This window comes from Lissotriton helveticus, chromosome 9 (genome assembly GCF_964261635.1).
Source record: "Lissotriton helveticus chromosome 9, aLisHel1.1, whole genome shotgun sequence".
Classification (NCBI taxonomy): domain Eukaryota; kingdom Metazoa; phylum Chordata; class Amphibia; order Caudata; family Salamandridae; genus Lissotriton; species Lissotriton helveticus.
Window position 1 is genome coordinate 919,248,664 of NC_136070.1, and position 24,156 is coordinate 919,272,819.

Consider the following 24,156-nt stretch of genomic DNA (forward strand, 5'->3'; position numbering starts at 1 on the left):
AAAAGGCCCTGTTGCGCTTCCCACCCTAGCAACTCGCCCACCACAACTAACCTTGCAAACAATCCGCCAAGGGGCAAGCTACCCCGGGCCTATCCACCCCCAACAACGAGCCTGAACTTAACTTGTGCACTGCTCCGATGTGCCTCAAGGTGTTGGGGGGAGGGGGTTGCCGTGGTCGCGGAGGCCTGAGCGTGTCCGCACTGAACGTGTAACTGCGGAGCGGAACCCGAGATTATGCCCCACAAGCTGCCCCAGACCACATGGGCTCAAATCACTGACAAAATATCGACGTTGAAAATATCGACCTACAGGAATATTGATGCAGAAATATCGAAGGCAAGAATATCGACATCCTATCTACAACATGGTAAGTACAAACATATTGAGAAAAAATATATAGAGGTTAAAAATATCAATGTTAAGAATATTGTTTTTTTTCCTGTAGAAATATAAAGTAAAATAAAGTAAATAACACTAATAAATAAAATAAACATAGTTAAAAATATCTAATAATGTTTAAAATTAATAAATAATACATATATAATAATAATACATTAAACATATACAGAAAATATATAATATATACACACTTAACAATAAGTTATAATAATTATTTTAATAGTTTATAAATTAATAAAAAATATTATAAATTACAAATTTACAAACATAAACAAATAAAAAGTAAAGAATTATGTTTAATAAATTAAAAAATTAAATATACCTTTAATATTTTTAAAATTAATTATATACTACATTATCTAAATTTATACAAAAAAAATAAATAACTAAATAAATAAAAATACTATTCAAAATCCATAAGTAAAATAAATACATTGATAAAAATGTTGGATAGCATAGAACTTAAAATTACCATTACCGCTCCAGAGAGCACAATAGTAGAGAAACCGTTGTATAAGCGTAGAGGTAAAAATTACTATTCCAACTCCAGAGAGTGCAACAGTAGGGAAAACGTTGGATAGCATAGGGGTAAAAATTACTATTCCAACTCCAGAGAGTGCAACAGTAGGGAAAGCGTTAATAGCGTAGGGGTAAAAATTACTATTCCAACTCCAGAGAGTGCAACAGTAGGGAAAACATTGGATAGCGTAGGGGTAAAACTTACTATTCCCACTCCAGAGAGTGCAACAATAGGGAAAACGTTGGATAGCGTAGAGGTAAAAATTACTATTCCAACTCCAGAGAGTGCAACAGTAGGGAAGGCCTTGGATAGCGTAGGGGTACAAATTACTATTCCCACTCCAAAGAGTGCAACAGTAGGGAAAATGTTGGATAGCATAGGGGTAAAAATTACTATTCCAACTCCAGAGAGTGCAATAGTAAGGAAAGCGTTGGATAGAGTAGGGGTAAAAATTACTATTCCCACTCCAGTGAGTGCAACAGTAGGGAAAACGTTGGATAGCGTAGAGGTAAAAATGACTATTCCAACTCCAGATAGTGCAACAGTAGGGAAGGCGTTGGATAGCGTAGGGGTACAAATTACTATTCCCACTCCAGAGAGTGCAACAGTAGGGAAAACGTTGGATAGCATATGGGTAAAAATGACTATTCCAACTCCAGAGAGTGCAACAGTAGGGAAAGCGTTAATAGCGTAGGGGTAAAAATTACTATTCCCACTCCAGAGAGTACAACAGTAGGGAACGTGTTGGATAGTGGGTGGGTAAAAATTACTATTCCCACTCCAGTGAGTGCAACAGTAAGGAAAACATTGGATAGCGTAGGGGTAAAAATTACTATTCCAACTCCAGAGAGTGCAACAGTAGGGAAAGCGTTAATAGCGTATGGTAGAAATTACTATTCCAACTCCAGAGAGTGCAACAGTAGGGAAAACGTTGGATAGCGTAGAGGTAAAAATTACTATTCCAACTCCAGAGAGTGCAACAGTAGGGAAGGCCTTGGATAGCGTAGGGGTACAAATTACGATTCCCACTCCAGAGAGTGCAACAGTAGGGAAAATGTTGGATAGCATAGGGGTAAAAATTACTATTCCAACTCCAGAGAGTGCAACAGTAGGGAAAGCGTTGGATAGCGTAGGGGTAAAAATTACTATTCCCACTCCAGTGAGTGCAACAGTAGGGAAAACGTTGGATAGCGTAGAGGTAAAAATTACTATTCCAACTCCAGATAGTGCAACAGTAGGGAAGGCGTTGTATAGCGTAGGGGTACAAATTACTATTCCCACTCCAGAGAGTGCAACAGTAGGGAAAACGTTGGATAGCATAGAGGTAAAAATTACTTTTCCAACTCCAGAGAGTGCAACAGTAGGGAAAGCGTTGGATAGCGTAGGGGTAAAAATTACTATTCCAACTCCAAAGAGTGCAACAATAGGGAAAGCATTGGATAGCGTAGAAGTTAAATATAACATACTTATAAATAATTCTTGTAAATAAAATAATTAAAAATTACATTTTTAAATAACTCTACATCATTTGCAAATACCCATTAATAATTACTAAAAACATAATTACAATTAAATAATTAATACATTAACAATAAATACCAATAAATATTATTTAAGAAATATAAATTAACAAATAATAAATATTGAACCCTAAAATATTTTTCAAAACACATATTAATAATAAAAAATTGATTAACAATTAAAAAATGGTAAACACATTTTTTTTGTAATGAAAAATGATTTACCAATTATTAAAATGAATTTCCAATTAATAAAAAGTAATTAACAATTTCAAATATCAATTATCAATTAAAAATAATGAATTACCAATTAAAAAATGTAATTACCAATTACAAACCTTAATTACCAATTAAAAAAATTAATTGCCAATTGCAAAATGTAATTACCAATAACAAACCTTAATTACCAATTAAAAAAATTAATTACCAATTAATTTTTCATTATAAATAAAATAATTATCAATATCAAATAAAAATAAATAATTACTTAATTACAATTAAATTACTTCCCACCCAATTCCCCTATAAACCCACAACCTGCTACAGAACTTAAACACAAAAATGAATTAAAATTAATTTACAATTACTAAAAATTAATAATTAATTTACTATAATTAAATGACTTCCCACCCTATTCCCCTATAAACCCACAACGCGCTCCAGTACTAAAACATAAAATTTAATTAAATATAACATTTTGTAATATATAAAAAATAGTACACATATAATTCAAAAAAATAAAAAACTTAACAAAAAACATATAACACATACATATAAAATACATAATAAAATGCATAACAACAAACAAATATCGATATTAGTAACATCGAAATTAATAACATCGATATAATTGATATCGATATTACTAACTTCGATATTACTTACATCGATATAAAAAAATCGATATTACTTACCTTAGGGTTGATATTCTGTCCAACGATATTCTTGACCTCGATATTCTTCACCTTCGATATTTTTAACTCGATATTAATGTTGGTCGATAATTTGGAATCGATATTTTGGCTGTGCACCCATGGGGCTCACCCAACACCGGCCTCACTACCCGCGTCACAAAGGCCCGGGCCCTACTTAACCACCCCGGCTTGGACAGTAGCGGGGGAAGAAGGGGTCGGTCGTAATATTAGAAAGGCTACCCCGGATTTCCAACACAGGGGCAGGACACTGCCGATCGCCTCCATTTCCCCCAATCCCCAACTCGCCCCTGCTGCACCGGAGCAATCCCAACTCAGTGGGCTTTCGCTTGGCCTGGCCCCAGAATCCACGGTTCCCTCGGCCACGTAAGCCACAAGGAACCCTTGCCAATGGATTACAGGGGGGGCAACTCACCTCAAAGCAGCGCGATGGCTACCAAGCGCCCCAAACCGATGTGCGACCCCCACGAAAACAACCACCAACGAGGGGACAATCCTAAGACGGCGTATCCGGTGCGTGAAAAGGAGGATACAATGGTGGGGAAGGCCATATACCCCTCCCCCTGTCCTCGCACCCAGGAAGTAACACCTGACTTGTGCGCCAACACCCGGCTTGGGGGACTCCTCCCTGAGTCCCTGCCCCTAAGGAGGGGGGGTGTTCCCAGATGTTACTATAGGGCTGCCCTCTTTAGTGGCCCCCTACGGGGGCCTCGGACAGCCGCAGAGAGAAGGGGAAGGCAAGCCATCAAATAAGAAGCAAACAACAGAGTTACAGTAAAGCCAACCACTGATAAGAAATGGGTGGGCTCTAAGTCCACAATAGGTCCTTCACAGCCAGACATCATGTGCATTCTGATAGCATAGCTCTAAAAATGAGGTATATACGGATGTAGGGGCACAATCAATTTTTACATGTTACCCTAACCTCACACAAAACACACCCAAGCACAGTATCAGTGTCGTTTGTGCAGAAGTGCATGCAAAAATCACACACCACTAAATTATCCCCAATAGCATATTGCACACATTTACGGGAAATGATTTACAGTGACTGTTTTGCCACATTTTTCCATGTGTTTGCATTTTTTTTGCTAGAAGAAACCTTTTGCAGCTATTATGCAGATTAACTTGGGATTGTTGAATTAGTCTCAATCCACTCTAGTGATATAGGGCCAAATGTATGAACTTATTTAGAAATCACAAAGCCTGCCATTCGCTAAATCTTGGGATTTCATTAAATGGGTTGTACAAATGTACTAAACCCATTTAGTAATTCTCTAACATCTTACCAAATCGCTAAATGGGTTTAGGAAATCATGAGGAATCGCTATTTGGAAGGGATGTGTTCATGGCATCGGCTCCAAACAGCGTTTCTTATTGTATGTGTTAATGTTTTGCGACTAAATTCAGGTCGCAAAACAGAAATACTTTACTACCTCCTCAAAGGAAGTGGTGTGTCATTCACAAACTAGGGTCCTATAAAGGACTCCTTTCCCCTTGAGAATGTTAAAAAAAAATGTAAATGTAGGTAGTACTCCCATGGACCACTGCCTACTCTTAAAAAATGAAAAATGTAATTTAAGAATAGCGTGTTGCATTAAAAAATATATATATTCACATATTTAAAAGCTATCACAGACATGGTGATGGCTGTTACTCCTAATGGGCCCCAAATTACGACCTACCTCATTAATATTCATGAGGTAGGTAGATTTGCAACCAAGAATCACTAATTAAAAAAATCAAAGTTTCATACAGCAAGAATAGGGATTACCAAATACCGATTGGGAAATTTGGAAATCACTATTCTTTTTTTTTTATATTTCTTTTTATTAAAACAAGGCATCAATAAATACATCGGTGCAGAGTACAGAAGGGGGCCAATCACCGTCAACATTAAATACAAAAATTCTTGGTCGGGGGGGGAGGGGAGCCGTACATCAATATCATAAATGCTCATTCAATCGGGTTATGGGGAGGCTGGAACATCCAGGACTACATTTGCAGGTGGTACACAAATATTTCCCCTGTATTCGTTCCAGGGGCCCCAAATATCATTACACTTCCGAGGACGACCCCGTGCCAGGTAAACAGTTTTTTTCACGGAACATACACCAATCCATACTTTGTTTCCATCTTTCTATCGTTGGCGGCCTATCAGAACCCCACAGTTGTGCTACATTTCGTTTAGCGATCATGGACCCCAACGTGACCCATTGGGTCTGTGCAGTATTCAGATGCGTGGGTTCCCAGATATTTAGCAGGCATCTCCTAGCCTCTGGCAAGAGAGCCACCCCTGTAACTTCATGCATAACATTATAAACAGAGCCCCAATAATTCACCATATGTCGACATTCCCAGATGATATGAAGGAACGTCGCCAATAGGCCGCATCCCCGCTTACACAAACCTTCCTCCGATAGACCCATCTTAATCAAACGTGGACCCGTAATATAGATTCTTTGGAGTATCTTAAGCTGGACAAGTCGCAATCTTGCTGGGATCGCGACCTCTTTTGGAGAGGAGATCGCCGATTGCCAGTCCTCGTCATCAATTTCAAGGCCATCACGGGTCCAACTCTCCCTCAAATCTACCAAAAGATCAACTCTGTGATTAATCAGTTTTTTATATACCAGGGAAATGGTGCTATCGGGCATATGTCCATCTAGTATACGGTCCTCCAAGGGGGATGCCTCCGGTATCTTCTCCCCCTCAGAGAAGACCGATCGCAGTGCATGTCTGACCTGCACATAACGAAAATACTCCGTACCACTCATCTCATATTCCTTTTGTAGGTCAGCAAATGATTTAATCTTTCCCTTCACCCAGAGATCACCTACAGTGGTTATTCTAATCAATTCCCATTTATCGAAACCCTTCGTGTTCCATAGTTTGCCAAATCTGTCCGAACTAAAGAGTGGGACAGCCAGAGTCAAGCGGTCTTTCCAACCAAGCGAAGTAGTAACATCATGCGATATGCGCACCGCCACCCTAGTCGGCCCTGTCCGGGTTTTTTCCACCGATTTAGTATACAGTGCTCTGCTATAATTGCCACCCGGAAGCACCCACCTATCCATGGCATAGCCGGGATCAGTCGCAGATCCATACGTACCATGATTTATAGCCCCCAGTTGCGACGCCCAATAATATCTCCTGATGTCGGGGAGGGCAATCCCTCCATCATACCACGGAAGCGTTAGTTTGGCCAACGCAATACGTGGCCTGCCGTCCCAGAGTAATTTACGCTGCAAACCTTCCACTTCACGGAAATAGCCTGCAGGTACTACATTACGTCTAAGGTGTTTTGGAGGGCATAGAGGAAACGTGGCAGAGACATCATTTTAAAAAGGGCCGCTCGTCCCAACATCGAAAGTGGAAGTCTCTGCCACCCAATCACGTCACTTTTCAGCCGAGATAATGGAGGAAGAAGGTTTCGCTCAAACCGGATCGTAGGATCCATGGAAATATAAACACCAAGATATTTGAAACCTTCCCGTACAACTTGAATGCGGCAGTTCCAAGGCAAAACGGGGGCGTCACCATGTAAAACATACAAATACGACTTCGTCCAATTTATAACCAATCCTGAATTTCTGCCATACGACGCCAAAACATCACAGAGGACAATTAGAGATTTCCTCGGAGAGGAAAGATAAAGCAAGATATCGTCAGCGTATAGAGAAATCCGATCCTCAAACTGTGGAGACCAACGAATACCCTTGATCGAGGGCTCCCAGCGGAGCCAAGCCGCCAACGGCTCGAGAGCCAGTGAAAACAGAAGTGGGGAGAGTGGGCACCCCTGCCTAGTCCCCCGCCCAAGACAAAATGGCGCAGAGACACGACCATTAACGACTACCTGCGCGAGTGTCTCAGTATACAATAGACGCACCCAGCTAATGAACTCCGACCCAAAACCGAACTTAGCCAAGACAGCCCATAAATACGACCACTCCACCGTATCAAAAGCCATAGTCACGCGTCGAGTGACGCCACGATAGCAGGCTCCTGCAGGGTATGTGCTCTCGCAAGAACCCCATGCAATCGCCTCAGATTCAAGGCCGTATTTCGATGTGGAATAAATCCCGATTGATGGGGATGGACGAGTTCACCGATAATTTTTACCAGTCTATTGTACAGTATCTTATCCAATATCTTAGGCTCTGCATTCAACAATGAAATCGGTTTGTACGAAACGCAGCTAGTTCTTGGCTTCCCTTCCTTATGGATCACCACAATCGATGCCAGTCTCCGATCTCAGGGGAGAACACCACACTCTCTAGACTCCAAAAACATATCTCTCAAATAGGGGGCAACTATATCGGGGCTATAGGGAGACCGTTGGGACCCATCGCCTTTCCAGCATTCAAGGAGCGCACAGCTCAAGAAAGGTCGTGTTCTGCAGACCCGGGGGGACATAAACCGAGACCAAAGAGAGGGTACGCCCCTCCCAACGTCTTGTAACCGCAGAATATCGTCCCCTTTCATCCGCGACGACCGAGTCAACAACAAATGGGAGAGAACCCCTAATGAGGATTCCAACCCCCCTGGACCCAGAAGTAAAACCTGCATGTGCCACAAGCCGGAATCCCTTCCTATTCATTGCCTTACACACATTTCCAACCAAGTGAGTTTCCTGCAGGAGGACCACATCTGGGGAGTGTCTCTTAAGGAATTGTATGACCACACTACGCTTGATCTTGTCCCCAACCCATTGACGTTCCAACTCAATACCCTCAGCCCCCTACCCCCCATCATGGAACAAAAAGGAGATCTAACCCTCCCCCGAGCCCGGCACCCTACAGGAATAAGCTTGAGATATAATGCCTTGTGAAAACTCAAACACAACACCAAAAAACAACAGTTCCCCCCCACCTCCCCCAAACAACCCGTTACGCTACCCCCCACCCTGCACCCCTACTTACGACTTTCAAGCCTCCCCAACTCGCAGTGTGCCTGTCGCCCCCACATCTAGACTAAACTACAAAAAGTAAGTCAGAGGAGGAAAGAGGCCTACCGATAGCCCGTTTATCCCCTTAATGTATCGTGCTAGGTGTGAATCAAAACAGTACAAAATAAGGAAACCTTTCCCCCATCGTCCCGGGTCCCAGAGCCACAGTTATCATTCTTGTTCTTGCGCACTTCCATCTTCTCCTCCGCTCTGTTTCTGGGGTTCCTGCCGGGCCTTCAAAGTGTCTAACCAGTCCGCAGCCATCTCCGGCTCATCAAAAAAATAAGTTCTATCCTCATGTTCTATCCTCAGTTTAGCCGGGTACAGCGTGGAGTATTTAAGTCCCATGTCTCGAAGCCTTCTCTTCACCCCCATAAAGTTCAGTCTTTGCTTCTGGACTGTTTGTGTAAAGTCAGGAAAGAAACTGATGGACGAGTTTTCGTACTTCAAGGAGCCTCCGGACCTGGAAGCCTGAAGGATAGCGTCTCTGTCTCTAAAATTGAATATTCTGGCAATCAAGGGTCGAGGCGGGGCACCGACACGCGGTCTTCCTCCCGGAATCTGTGGGCCCGCTCGACCGTAAAAAACTTGCTCAGGCCTTTGGGGCCAAGATGGTTGGTTATGAGACCCTCCACGAAGAGATCAGCTGCCTGCCCTTCCGCATTTTCCGGGACCCCAATGATACGTATGTTATTCCTCCGGGCTCTCCCTTTAAAATCCTCCAGTCGACGGACAAAACGGTCATTAGAGGCTTTCAGGTTCCGTACTTCGGATTGTAGCTCCGTGACATCGTCCGTGAGACTGGCCGTTTTAATGTCTAAGGATTTCACCTTCTCACTTGCCTTCGTGAGGTCAGCCCGGATCAAGTTGACTTCGATGGACACCGTATCAAGTTTATAAGACAGGGTCTCCATCTTCTGTCCTAGCGAGGATTTGATCCCATCAATGGCGGCCATTACGTCTTGCAATGTAGGCTCAGTGTCCAGGGCAGAGGCATCCTTTACTACTTCCTGTGACTTTCCTAGTCCACTAGGCGATCCCTTCGTCTGGGCGTAACGATCCATGTTGTTCGACTGCGTATACCGTCCCCCTCTGGTGGCCTTCTGCTGCCGTTTGTCCCCCTCCGTCTTGGTCGCCATTTTGGGGATACTACCATACACGTAGGCCGATCCAGGGAGGTGGCACTCAGCAATCGTTATTCGTAGAACACGTCTAGTCCCTTACTTCCGACCCTCCAGGATAGTATGACAAATATCCGTGGCCAGCGATGTCAACTGGGGTGTCCCACAGCTAGACACGCTCTGCAGCTGGTTCGTGCGTGCACCCACCAAAATCGAAAGTGAAACCAAGTGAGGTCGTGGGGCCGGACCGGCCACTTCCGGTATACAGCGCCGTTGTTGTTGAACTACGCCACGGGCACTATGCCAGCCCAGGCTCCGGGCATCCAACAGAGACAGGCCGCAAACTTTCCGAGTCCATAACTCCGGTTTCCGGGGCGCCTTCGGGATACAGTTTGCAGCGTTCAGATCGTCTTTGCTTCAACTGCAAGAATCACTCCACAGCATTCAGGATTAACGACAGGATATAAGCGGGGGGCTATGGGGGACTCGGGAGCCCCAAGCTCACGTGGCCATCTTGGATGCGTGCGAAGCTCCGCCTCGGAAATCACTATTCTTAATGTTCCTATCTGGTCCAAAACCGGTAGCAAGGTCATACTTCACTTTTTATTAACCACTACTGTTGCTCTTTTATTGTGGGGGGAAGTGTCCAGACTGTGATTTTACTTCATGAACACCATGGTTACCCAGAGCCCCTCTCTGGCAAAGTATGGAGATCAAAAGGAATTTGATGATAAAAATAAGTCTGAAAATAAAAATAAATACTTCAGCGTCATTGGATTGCAATTCTAGCGGAAGAAATCTGTAAGAGGTAGTTGCAGTGGTTAATTTGTAAAATAAAAAAGTGCCGGGGCTCTCTTCAGGAGGCAGCACTAACTGGAAAAGTGTGCTGGTGCACACTGCCGCCTGACTAGAGTCCCAGCACAGAATGTTCTGGCCTAATGGCTTGAACTGCCGATTTCGGGATCGGGGTTCGAATCTCAGCTTGTGATTCTGGGGAAAATCATGTGCCTTGAATATGAGTGTGTCCTTAATTGGTGCTATAATCGCTGGTGCTGAGGATTGTGTAGTTGGGGGAAAAATATTTTCTGGGGCCCGTCCCTTGTTGTTGGCCTAAAGAAACGGCTAGCTGTCATAAATGAAACAACGTACTGCTGAAAGAGAAATCATAGTATTTAGTGCCACCTAGTGGCTTTGCCCCATTAGGTGAATCACAAAGGAACAAACAAAACAACTGTTAGATCAGAAAAGTTACGCGGCCCCCAGCCCAAATAGCGTCGAGCTCGGGGTAAAGATCCCAGGCTGCCCTCCCCTTGTGAGATCTCTGGGCGCAGAGTGGCGACAAGAGTTCTTCTGGGAGGAAACAACTACCGCCGCCTTTAATGTGCATTTCCCATCCAGAGGTGTAACCGCCTTAATTTACATCACCGAATGAAGACAGACACCCCCGCAGCCCAAGATAGGACTTCCCTAATTTCCACCGTCTCCATATGACACTTGGGGGCATATTACCAAGGGTGGCGATAGGTACTTATTGCCGCTTTAGCCTGCCGTTTTCGGCCGCTAAGTGGCGATAGTTCTATCGCCCTATTAGCAAGCTGTCGCTAACAGCAGTTAGCGACAGCTTGTAGGCGATAGCAAGCGGTTTGGGGCCCGCTTTGCATGTCAGCGATATTTATCGCTAATGACATGCAAAGTGGGCGTACCCAACCTGTTAGTGACTGAAAGCAGTCGCTAACCTCGCTATCGCCTATTACCAACACAGGCGTAGCGTTGGAAATATTAGCGCTAAGCGCGAATATCTTATGGAGGACGCGCAGCAGTGAAGGGAGCGACCTTTGACCCTGCCTGCAGGTAGGTCGCCCCCCCAGCCGCCACACGGTCCTTCTATGACGCAGTGAGGCTGTGTCCGCTGTCGCCTTGCTCCTGCCGCCTGCCTCGCGCTGAGTGAGTCCCCCCTGGCCCATCTCTGGTAACCTGTTCCTCTCCTTCGTTGCTCTGTTGTCTGCCCCGTGCCTTTGTGCCCCTTCCCCCGTTTTTTGCTTTCTGGACCACCCTCCACGTTCTGCATTGTCCTCCCTTCACCGGTGCCTGCCTCCATTCCCTTTGCAGTCTGCTGTATTTTTCACCCTCCGTGCCCCCTCCCCTCGTTTTGATTTCTGTGCTCCCCCCCGTTTGCTTGTGCCCCCTCACTGTTGCCTGTGTTTTTCCTTCATATTGTACTTTATTTCACCGTTTACCGCTGTCTTGCCTTGTGCTCCCCTTCCCCCCGTTTTTGATTTCTCGGTCCCTTCTGTGTCCCTTTCCCACCGCTGCGTCCCTGCGGCCCCGCCCCGCGCTGTCCCATGCGCCACCCCGCTCCCGCCTCCCAGCTGCTCCTCCCTCCCACAGCCCCTCTTATGGAGGCTGCACAGCGGCCACGTAGCGGGAGCGCCGCTGGCGCACCTAAGGCAAGCCCGTCTGCGCCTGGACCGCGCCCAGTGCCAGAACCCATGGTCCCCGACGTAGCCAGGCTACCCGACTGAGGTACGACTCCGCCGCCCTCAACGCACTCAACACCGGACGACCGCCCGCCTGCTACCAAGCCACCCCGAAGCAAACCCAAGGACCATTTACCTGTCAAGCCTGCAATTTCACCTGCCTCTGAACCTGCAGACCAGCCACCGGACCCAACATCAACAACAACCACCTCAAGTGCATCCTCCTCAACACCCGCTCCGTCCACAAGCACGACGTCGAGCTCTGGGACCTCCTCGACACAACAGCAACATACGTCACCTTCATCACGGAAACCTGGATGAACGCCTACTCGGCCCCCGACATCGCCATAGCCATCCCTGACGGCTACAAAATCACCCGGAAGGACCGCGCCAACCAAACCGGAGGTGGAATCGCCATCATCTACAGGAACACCATCAGCGTCACAACCAACACCGAAGACACACTCTCCGCCGCCGAACACCTACACTTCCAGATTCACACCGACCCCAAGACCATACTCAGAGGAACCCTCATCTACAGACCCCCGGGCCCGCGCACACAATTCAGCGAAACCATCGCCGACTTCATCAGCCCGCACGGCCTAGCCTCACCAGAATACATCCTCCTAGGGGACCTGAACTTGCACCTGGAGAAAAACAACGACAACAACACCACCACCCTGCTAGACAACCTCGCCAACCTCGGACTCAAACAACTGGTGAACACACCCATCCACCTCGCGGGCCACACACTCGACCCCATCTTCTCCGCCAGCAACCACGTCTCCTTCAGCCACTCCACCGGACTACACTGGACCGACCACAGATGCATCCACTTCACCTTCAAAAAGACTAAATCCCACCACCGCACGCAACAAATCCCCCGCAGATACTGGAGCAAAATCACCACAGACCAGCTCCTCTCATCACTCAGCCAGAACCCACCCGCCAACACCGTGGACACCAACGACGCAGCACACAACCTCGCACAATGGATCACCAACTGCGCCGACGACCTCGCTCCACTGAAGAACCCCCCAGGCAAGACCGGCAACAGGAAAACCACATGGTTCACAGATGCCCTCAAAGACTCAAAGAAATCCTGCCGAACCCTCGAAAAAACCTGGCACCATGAACGGACAACAGAAAACATGACAGCCCTCAAGAACGCCACCCGCGAACACCACCAACTGATCCGCACCACCAAAAGGACATCATTCAAAGAGCGACTAGACAACAACACGTACAACAGCAAGGAACTCTTCAGCATCGTCAAACAGCTCTCCAACCCCAACGCCATCAACAACGACATCACACCGTCACAAGACCTCTGCAACTCCCTCGCCACGTTCTTCCACCGCAAGATCGCAGATATACATGTCAGCTTTGGACCCCAGACTCCGCCTCCGGTTACCGAACCAACAACCCCCACCACCATCCTCAGCTCCTGGACCCTCATCAGCACTAAAGACACCACCCACGTCATGAACACCATCCACTCTGGCTCCCCCTCTGACCCATGCCCCCATCATATCTTCAACAAAGCCGACATCATCATCGCTCCCCACCTCCGGAACGTCATAAACAACTCCTTCATGTCAGCCACCTTCCCGGAGAGCTGGAAGCACGCAGAAATCAACGCCCTGCTGAAAAAACCCACAGCGGACCCCAAAGACCTCAAAAACTTCCGCCCCATCTCTCTTCTTCCCTTCCCGGCCAAAGTCATCGAGAAGACTGTCAATAAACAACTGACTACATTCCTCGAGGCAAACAACTCACTCGACCCATCCCAATCCGGATTCCGAGCCAACCACAGCACCGAGACCGCCCTCATCGCAGCCACCGACGACATCAGGACCCTCATGGACAACGGAGAAACAACCTCGCTCATCCTCTTTGAGCTCTCAGCAGCCTTTGACACCGTATGCCATTGCACCCTAATAACCCGCCTTTTCAACACTGGGATCCAAGGAAAGGCCCTGGAATGGATCACCTCGTTCCTCTCCGACAGAACCCAGAGAGTCCGCCTCCCTCCCTTCCAATCAGCAGCCACCGAGATCATCTGCGGCGTACGCCAAGGCTCCTCGCTCAGCCCAACCCTCTTCAATATCTACATGAGCCCCCTCACTGCCATCGCATGCAAACACATCAACATCATCTCCTACGCCGACGACACCCAGCTGATACTCTCACTCAAAGACCCAGCCGCCGCAAAAAACCTCCAGGAAGGAATGAAAGACGTCGCAGAATGGATGAAGCTCAGTCGCCTCAAGCTGAACTCAGACAAGACGGAGGTCCTCATCCTTGGACCATCCCCATCTACCTGGGACGACTCCTGGTGGCCCACAGCGCTGGGCTCCGCGCCGACACCGACGGACCACGCACGCAACCTGGGATTCATCCTGGACTCCTCCCTCACTATGACCAAGCAAGTCAACGCCGTCTCGTCCTCTTGCTTCAACACCCTGCGCATGCTCCGAAAAATCTTCCGGTGGATCCCCACCGAAACCAGAAAAACCGTCACCCAGGCCCTCGTCAGCCGCTGACTAGACTATGGAAACGCCCTTTACGCAGGCACCACAGCCAAACTTCAGAAACGACTTCAGCACATACAGAACACCTCCACACGACTCATCCTCAACATCCCTCGCCACAGCCACATATCCGCCCACCTGAGAAACCTGCACTGGCTCCCCGTCAGCAAGAGGATAACGTTCAGGCTCCTCACCCATGCACACAAAGCACTCCACAGCATGGGCCCTGAATACCTCAACAACCGTCTCTCATTCTACACTCCCGCCCGTCAGCTCCGCTCCGCCAGCCTCGCCCTCGCCACCGTCCCACGGATTCGCAGAACCACCACGGGAGGAAGATCGTTCTCCTACCTGGCGGCCAAAACATGGAACTCCCTCCCCGCACAACTACGACTGACCCAGGACCATCTCACCTTCAGTAAACACCTCTAGACCTGGCTTTTCGAACAGTAGCGACACCCCCCCTGCCCCCCTCAGCGCCTTGAGACCCCCACGGGTGAGTAGCGCGCTCTATAAATGTACTGATTGATTGATTGATTGATCTCCAAAAACTAACACCTGCCCAGACCAGTTCTTATCCATGTTATCCAATGGGAGGTGGATAACATAGCTAAGAGCATTTTGTCGCTAATGCGTGAATATCGCTGTATTCTCAGCGATATTCACGCATTTCGCCACTATCGCCGGAAAATGTATCGCTTTGGAGATAAACGTTGCTAATAGCACGTTATCTCAGCGATAAATTCCGCCGATGCTCAGCGATAAAAAAATCGTCGCTAAGCCTATTTAGCGATAAATATCGCTACTTGTTGGTAATATGCCCCCAGGTTCGGGCCTCATCCTCGTAGACATCATCATCTATGATCAAAATCTGACTCTGGTACTAACTCGCTGTGATTTTCTAGCACTGTGGCCTAGTCGCTGCTCACTCAGCCAAGTCCCCTCAGGACTTGGGGTACAACTATGACCCACCCAACCCGTCTTCAGTGACCCGTTAAATCCCTGCTTTGAAACAAAACGAAACAAATGAACGCTGTTAACTCATTTTATTACTTTACAGGGAAATGCCGCGACCTGGACAAAAACAAAGACGGAGTGCTCCAACTGACACGAGAGGAGGTGAGAATTACATTTTACAAACTCCCCTTTGAAACCCTCATGTTATGTTATGTTAGCTGGTGTTTTATTGAGCGCTCAGCTACTCAAGCATGAGTGTCGTCATTGGTGTATTGTAAACCGACACACCCTGTTTTTTTTCTGAAAAAATTACAGACAGCTTCATTCATTCGCATGTGGTAAACGGAGCCTTTGTGGGCGTACATGGAGAATGTACCAGAAATACGTTCTCGTTGAGGCCAAGGACACAGACATACGCGGCCCTCGAGTTCCGGCGTCTATGTAGCCACTTGGTCACCACGACTCGCTGGCACTGCGCCAAGGTCACTTTATGTGACTGAATATTGTAGCTTGACGTAGATTTTTTTTTTATTAACTGCCAAGTATCCGTCTCCCTAAAGGTGCCTGTATCCATCCAGCTTGCACTCTGCTGACAGATCACTGATCTTTGTCTCCCAGATTCGATGCAGTGTAGCATCAGTTTTATGAATGGTTTGTAGCGGATAGGTAGACGCTCCCATTGCCCCTGCAGGGGGTGAAATACCTTCATGTATTGAGCAGTTTGAGTTCTAAGTAGCTATGGTAAGAATTAACAGGAAGTAGGTAGCAAGTCTGCCAACATAAAATAGAAAATGAATGTGGTTATGGGAGGAAGAGGTGCTAAATAAAACCAGGTGAACTTATGAGACCTGCTGGTACAGCCCCACCAAAATCGTTGACGAGGAGCCGGCGTTAGGGAAGAAAAACTGAATTATATGTAATATCATTGTCAGCACACTTAAGGTCTCATTCACACCCTGGCAAGGGAGGAACCAACACCAGATCAGCAGAACTCCTGGGCTTTGCCCCCTGACAGAGAACCCCCCATCCCCATCCCTCCATCCCTCCACCCCAATCATATTCCTGCCTCTACTGCTTGGTCACCAGCTCACAGCCTACAGTGCAACTGACGGAGCAGCAAATGCATTGGAGGTAGAATAGTATGACGAGCAGGCACCATGTTTTGTGGCACTGCTCAGCATGCTTTTTAGTTTTCATGATAAAGGGAGTTTTTTAGCAGTGCGTGGGGACTATTGTAAATTTTTCCTGTTTGGGTCACATCCAGGCGCGGAAAACGAGTGATGGTAGCCCCTTTTTCAGGGCGGGCCTAACATCACTATGGCAAGGTGGCATAGTGAAGGACAGGTTGCCAAGCCCAGGGTTTCTAACGGTGCAGGTAGCTGAGGATGTGCTGGGGAGAACTTGACAGGTCCCCCCACCTCTAAATGGAGAGGGGGAGCTGTGAGTTTTGTGGGACTGGGGCACCAGCAACGTATAGCAGTGCTGTAGTCCCCCTCATACTCTTTCTAAATGAGCCCCTTAGGCTTTTCCACCCCATCCTGCTGAAAAACCCAGCAACTTGGTATCCCAAAAAACCTTTAAGTATCACTGAAATGTCGACGGTGATCATGTGAAGTCCACATTTTGCCTGGTCACTTGAAGGAGGGGTGCACTTATGGTAGTATAGTCCCGGATGTACCTGGCGCAGTAGCTCGCCATGCCTAGGAAGGGTTGTAGCATGCTCACATCTTGTGGTGGGCTGGTGGTGGTGAGGACCTTGAATTTTCCAACGGCTGATGTCATTCCCTTCTCTGAAAATATGTTGCCAAAGAATTTCAGTACGGTCTTGTTGAATTAGCACTTCTTCTTCAATAAGGGCAAGCCCTGCTTCAACGAGTAGTTGGCATTCTTTGTGGAGCGCCCAATCATGCACTTTCTGCGTAGCTCCAGTATGTCATCACTGGATTTGAATTTTTATTTATTTAGTGTTTTGTATAGCGCGAACATGACCCGTTGGGGTATCAAAGCACTTTACAGCAGTAGCAAGTTATTTACAAGAATTAGCAAAAACAAGTTAGATAAAAATTGGAGCATGAAAAAACAGTGATGGGAAAAACAGACTATACACAGGGAATAGGGGTGGCGTACAGGAGAACAGTTAGGGAGGTAGCAGGAGGACGTTGCCAAGAGCAACCTTTGACCTTAAAGTGACAGTGAGGTGGAGAAGAATGCAGAGTGGTAGGCAGCGTCACTGAATAAGGAATCACGTGGTTTACATATATGAGAGCAGAGTCGGTAATCCCGGAAGAGTTCAAGTACAAGATAAAAGCAAATTGCTGGACTGCTGAAACTGCAGAAACGCTAAGAGAGATTAGGGTAGGAATTTACCAATTAGGAAAGTCTTCACTTCCTTTTTGAATCTTGATAGAGCAGGTATTCTTCTAATGTAAGGCGGCAGCAAGTTCCATATTCTAGGGCAGCCAGCTCTGTTGTATGTTTTCTTCTTCCGGAAGAGGGGTGGTTTTGACACAAAATCCCTGCCTACCTCCTTCGAAAACCAGGATTTTCTGAGCAAGATACGCAGGAGATTTGGAGTGTACAGCTTTATGAGTGATACAGGCCGGCTTGAGTTGGATTCTGGCTTCGTATGGCAGCCAATTCAGCGCCTTCAGGTGCAGTGAAATGTGATCGAATATTTTTTAAGCCAGTTAGGAGTCTTGGGGCTGCTTTTAGGGGATCTGTTGAGATTTTGGGTAGGCCAGATAAGGTTGAGCATCTGTATTTGATCCTAGAGATATCTAAAGCCTGAACTGCTATTTTTAGGTCTGAAGTATCTAGGAAATGTTTGCGATTTCTCAGGTTGCTCAGGTGAAACGTGGCATTTTTGGCCAGTGTGTTTATGTGGACTCACATGTTCTGGTTTTTTCCAGTGTGATTCCTATTGAATGTATTTGGTATTGGCAGGATGACTCGGTGGATGACATCTTGAAAAATCTCAGCTGCTGAAGAGATGCTGAAGTTGCTAATATCGAAAAAGTCCAAGCTGCATGTAGAATGTTGTGATGTACCGGCATCTTTCATCTAGTTATATTTGGTGGTATCCTTAGTTCAGGTCGAGCTTGGAAAAAGTTTTGCTCCATTTGATTTCATGATTCTGTCTGAAATGTGCACACCAGGATGTCGTACTCGCTCTATTGCTTTATTTGGCTGACTCATGTCGACACCGATCCATACATCTCTTGTTTTTTTGTCTTTCTGTGGAATCACTACTATTGGGGAGCCCCAATGGGTGGGGTCTTTGGAGGTTTCACTGCTGTTTAGTTCTTCAAAGTTTTTTTTTCTTTCCCCACTGCTTCCTGGAGATGGAATGCAACACGCCTGTGCCTTTGTGCGGCAGGGCGGACATCCTTGTTGATGTGCAGCTGAACATAGGCACCCTTTAACTTCCCTATTCTGCTGAATAGCATGGGTAATTTTTGGTTTATCCCTCTATTGGCCTGTATGTGGTAGTTAAGATCAGACCCATCTCTGTTTCTGTGGCAAAGCTGAGGAGGCACACAGCAGAAGTTTTTACATGTATGGTTGTTTCGATCGCCATTGTCTTGTGTCGCTTTCAGCGACACTTGGCTGTGCAATGGCTTGAATGTAGCCCAGGTTTACATTTGGACATCTGATTGTTTTAGGCCCAGGGTCAGTGTGAATTCTCTGAATCTGTTGAAGGGCAGCACCTTGATAAAAACTCAACTGTCAATGATGAATGGTATTGAGGGGTTATTCACTCTCAGACTACTGGGCGTTTGCCTACTACTCCTGCAGACTTTACCTATTGTACATCTTCTCTGGCATGGTGTATTTCTGCTAATTACATGCTTGCAGCTGCCGCCAAGCACAGACTGTTGGGAGCAGGTGATGTCCTTTCTAGTACATAGATTTTGCCAGCTGTTTCTCGTCCCCGGTGCATTTCAGAGGTTTCCTTCCTGTCCACGTATACATTTTCAGCTGGGTCTCAGTTAGTTGGAGTTTGTATGGCAGTTGTGTTAGTTTTTGTGTTCCTATTACATTTACGCATTCTCCACTGTCCACAACAAACTCTACTGCCTGTCCCCTATCCTCAGGTTGATGGTAGACAGCTGAGTCCCTCATTCCTCTGTGGATATCATCAGAAAGTATCCTTCTTCATCACTGTCGCTGAATGCTGACACAGGTGACTGGCTGGATGACGAAGTGGAGAGTGGTCGTCTAAGGTTGGACTCAGTGTTCCCCACATGGTGCCTTGCCGTGTCCTGTGTCCTTTGACCTGCAGTGGTGTCTGCGGGTGTCTTCTGACTTCTCTTTTGTCACGTGTCAGTCAGACTTGCCCCGCCAGTCCTGTCCTCGGCAGATGGACTTGAAGTGATTCTCTTCCTGCATCCTTTGCAGGTCTTCCCAAAGGCTGGGCACTTCCCTTTATGTGGGTATGACAACCCACATCTGTAGCACTTACGTGTTTGTCCGTTGGGTATGAAAGAACCTGTACTTGTCTTTGCTTCTCTGGTGGTTGCTTTTCATGACGTGTACCGTCCCTTTGTGTGTAGATCCTGCTTCCACTGCAGGTGCTTGTCTTTCAGCTCATTCATTAGCTCCCGCTGCAGCTAGCATCTTGTCCAGTGTGAGTGTTTCTCTGAGCATTCATCTTTGGAATGAGTCGGGCCGTCATCCATCAATTATCCTGAATTGTATGGCTTCCTTGTAGTTTAATTATTTGATTCTGGTGTGCTTTTTGAGGACTTCTAGATGCTCCACAAATTCATTTATTGTCACTCCCGGTTGTTGTTGTGCTTGTTGAAGGTGTACCTCTTGTAGTCAACATTGGGTGTCGGGTCAAATTTCTTGGCATGTGTGCCCTTCACTTTCTGATATGCGGTTGCTTGTTCCTACAGGAGGTTTCCTTGATACCACCACTGCAAGATTCTTGAGGTATTTGATTATTGTTGCATCTTCTGACTTCAGTGCATCAAAGAAGTCAAATTATTCGATCCAATCAGCCCATCTGGCACCATTGTTTTGCTATGTTGAATAGTGGTAGCGGTTTTTGGAAGGTGGCCGCATCATATTTGATTTTCCTGCCCCAAGACATACTGGCCCGTTTGTGTGTTAAACCTACTTTGCCTCTACTGTGGTTGCTTGTTTGGGTGAGTTAAGCATTACTCATGGGTCCAGATTGCTTTCTCTGGCCGTTCTGTGGGCTTTCTGCCCAATATAAAACGGATGCTGATGAGCCTATGTATTTGGGTCTGTTTTTGGCCCAATCCAAGATAGCCGCTTGTAGGCCTCTGTGGGTGGCACTGTTTTATGCCCAATTCAAAACTTCCACCTCTACTGAGTTGTTTCTCTTTGTTGTTGTTTGTTATTTTCATCTCTCACCTCCTTTGTCACTTATTATTTTTCTTGTGGGGCTTTAAAGGAGTTTGCCCACTTGCGGAGGCGGGTCTCACTCCCTTGGGGTTGGAGGCGTGTTGGTCCAAGAGTCACTCTGAAGTGTGATGGTTACTTGGGTGCACTCAGATTGCCTGCTGAGGTGCTCTTGGCTGCTAGCTTTGTTACAGTGGCGGCTGCCGGGTTGCAGGATAGGGCTCTGGTCATCTGGGTCGGGTGGAGGGGGGGTTGCCTTATCACTTCTCTGCTGTATTTGGGGACTATGGTTCCTCGGCCAGAGGTGTGAGTCTGTGGGGCTACTGCTTCACCACCTTTGTCACCAGCTGTAATATTGACAGACATAAAATGATCACTAAGACACAGGCGAGTGAGGTATTGTACCTTTATTTATCTCTGCACCCTTGCTCGCCACAGTCTCTTCTAAAACTAACTCTTCTGCACCCCAAAATCACTGCCCTCCTTCCTCCAGTGCCCTTCCCAGGGCATGTCACATCCTGCTCTTGACTCTCCAGTTTCTTCTTGCATGTCTTAGTGTCCGACTTCACAATCACGAACAATTAATTATATGTATTTAGCGACCTCCAGTTGTAGGAGATTCAAAAGTTAATCTAGATATATATCTCCATGGCTGACTACCTTACACAGGGGCGAGCACTTTATTCCAGGATAGCCACCTTTTACCAGGGATACCTAGAATTTCACAAGTGGCCACCAGATTCCAGAGATGCGGATCTTATATGAGGACTGGCAACTGTATATCAACCCTGAAGCCATGTTTGAGCAAACAGTTACCACATTTAGTCCAGCATTTTCCTGATCCAAATGTAGACTTTTATCAGGGAGCACAGACAGGTTTCCCAGAGATTTTACTATTGTTGTTTCACAGAAGAGCCTATATGCATCTATGGTAGGGCCCCAGAGGTCCGATTCTTCTTGGAACCCCTACACACCACCTCCCCTTTTCCCAGTAGAGACATTTGAGCTCAGAAGTGCAGAAGGCTATGTCGCACCGCAGCCCGCCCAAATAAGACACAGGACTCAGAGCTCATTCAAGGGTGTCCTTCTTTATTCCCTGCCAGGCGGTTACTGGCTCACAGGCTATATTTCTCCTCCCTTTCCTGTCCCAGCTGCTTCCGCTTCCTACTTGCCTGATCTGTCTCTCTGTAGTCAGGCATGGCAACACGACATCTCCCCCTTTTGTACAAAAGAATGTTGCTACATTTCTTCAACGAGTCGCCGGGGTCTCCTCACCTGACGTCTGGGGCGAGCCTCTCGGTCTGGCGTTTGGCTGCGTCGATCAGGGCCACTGGTTGTTCTCGGAGATTGATGGTAGTGGGCATCGTTGCTATCGCTTTGACTGGCGGGGTCACTTGAAGTTTGACCTGAGGACGTTCCTCGCCCGTTCGCGGGAGTGTATCTCTTGAAGTGTGATATGTTCCTCGTTATTTGCTTGTGATCAGCTTTGGCTGTGATCATTGTTCCTTTCCTCTTGTGGACCTGTAGGGGAATGTCCAGGTATCGGCTGTCTGCTTTTGTTCTTCGGTCACCTCGTACTATGACCCAGTCTCCTTCTCGGATGTCGGCATCTTTGGCGTGTCGGCGCCGGTCTGCATACGTCTTCATCTTCTGCTTCTTCTTTCTGTCAACGTCAACCAGCGTGTCATGGTCAACAGTGATGGTCCGTGGTTGAGATGTTGTGCTTATCGTGGGTAATCGTGTTCTGGGTATTCTGGGTGTTCTGGGTATTCTTCCCAGCATTATTGTGGCCGGGCACTGGTTCGTGGTGTTGTGGGGAGTGGTCCTGTATGCCCTCAGTACTTCGTTCAAGGTTTGCTGGACGTCTCTGCGTGTTAGTTTCGCTTGCTGGATTGCCCTCTTTAGCGTCCCCATGAATCGCTCCACCATGCCGTTGGCTTGTGGCCATAGGGGAGTGATTTTCTGATGTTTAAAATCGAGATGTTTCGCGAAGTCTGCGAACTCATGGCCGTTGAACGGGGGTCCGTTGTCGGACTTGACTCTTGTAGGGACGCCCCACGCTGCGAAGATGTCATCCAGTATGGGGATGACGGCTGTTGCTCTGGTAGATGGTATCATGTGTGCAAAAGGAAATCTTGAATACTCATCCATGGCAACCATGATGTATTGTCCTGATTGCAGTGGTCCAAAGAAGTCAACTGCGATTTGCTGCCATACTCCGTCTGGAAGTTCGGACATTTGAAGTGGGGCTGGGGGTTCTTCGCGACTAACTAGTTGGCAGGTCATGCAGTCCTTTAGAGTTGTCTCTACCATTAGGTCAAGAGAGGGGAACCAGACTCGTTCTCTCAAGGTCTTCTTTGTGGCGTTCATGCCTCTGTGGCCTTCGTGGGCTAGGTTGACAATTCCTTGGCGTAGTTTGTGCGGGATCACAATCCTCCCCCCTCTCAGGAGAAGGCCATTGTCACTGATGGAAAGTTCATCATGAACGCGTTGAAACGCCGTGAGGTCACCGAGGTGTATTTCCGAACCAGGAGTTGTGGTCTTGGCATGTCGCCAGGAGTTGGCGCGTACGTGGGTCATGACTGCTTGAATGAGTGGGTCTGAGGCGGATGCTTCTTGGATAGCCTCCCGGGGGACTGTAGGAGGGCACGCAGCATCGATGACGAAGTGAATGTAGTCGTCTGCGATTGTGCGGTCGTGACACTCGGTAGTGGGTGTCGGGACATATAGTCCGCTGGGTTCTCGGCCTTGCCCGGTTTGTGAACAATCGTGTATATGTAGTCTTGGAGTCGCAAACCCCACCGCTCAATGCGAGGTGGCATCTTGGCGTTGGGATTGCCAAATATGGTGAGTAGGGCTTGGTGGTCAGTGATGATGGTGAAGTGTTTTCCATACACAAATAGGTGAAAGTGCTCACACGCCCATACTACGGCCAGGCTCTCTTTCTCCGGCTGGGAGTATGCTTTCTCCGTATCCGTGAGGCTGCGGCTGGCGTATGCGATGATATGGCGCTGGTCAGAGTGTTCACGATACTGAGCTAGAATGGCGCCTAGGCCCACCGGGCTGGCGTCGACAGTGATCTCTGTTCTCTTGGTCATGTCAAAGTAGGCAAGGTTGATGGCTGAGCCGACGGCTTGTTTGATTTCCGTGAAGGCTTGTTCACATGCTTGTGACCACTCAAAGGGTTGACCTTGACGTGTTAGTTCTCGAAGTGGGTAGCTGATGGTGGCGTAGTCACGAATATAGCGCGCGCAGTAGCTCGCCATGCCAAGGAAAGAGCGGAGATCACTCACGTCTCGGGGCGTCGGAGTGTCAGCAAGCGCGGCTACCTTGTCAGGGTCTGGCGTCATCCCTTCACTTGAGAAAGTGTGTCCATAG

The 24,156-nt window shown here is 47.3% G+C and overlaps 1 protein-coding gene across 2 annotated transcripts in view; it reads left to right on the forward strand.

The window, feature by feature from the left end:
- The window catches only part of LOC144781997 (calpain-1 catalytic subunit-like), a 383,987-nt gene that overhangs the window by 354,259 nt on the left and 5,572 nt on the right, over positions 1-24,156 (forward strand). For both annotated transcript variants that reach the window (XM_078661096.1, XM_078661095.1), the window contains exon 20: positions 15,512-15,570. In XM_078661096.1, the coding sequence (XP_078517222.1) occupies positions 15,512-15,570 (59 nt within the window). The remainder of the gene's footprint in view (positions 1-15,511; positions 15,571-24,156) is intronic.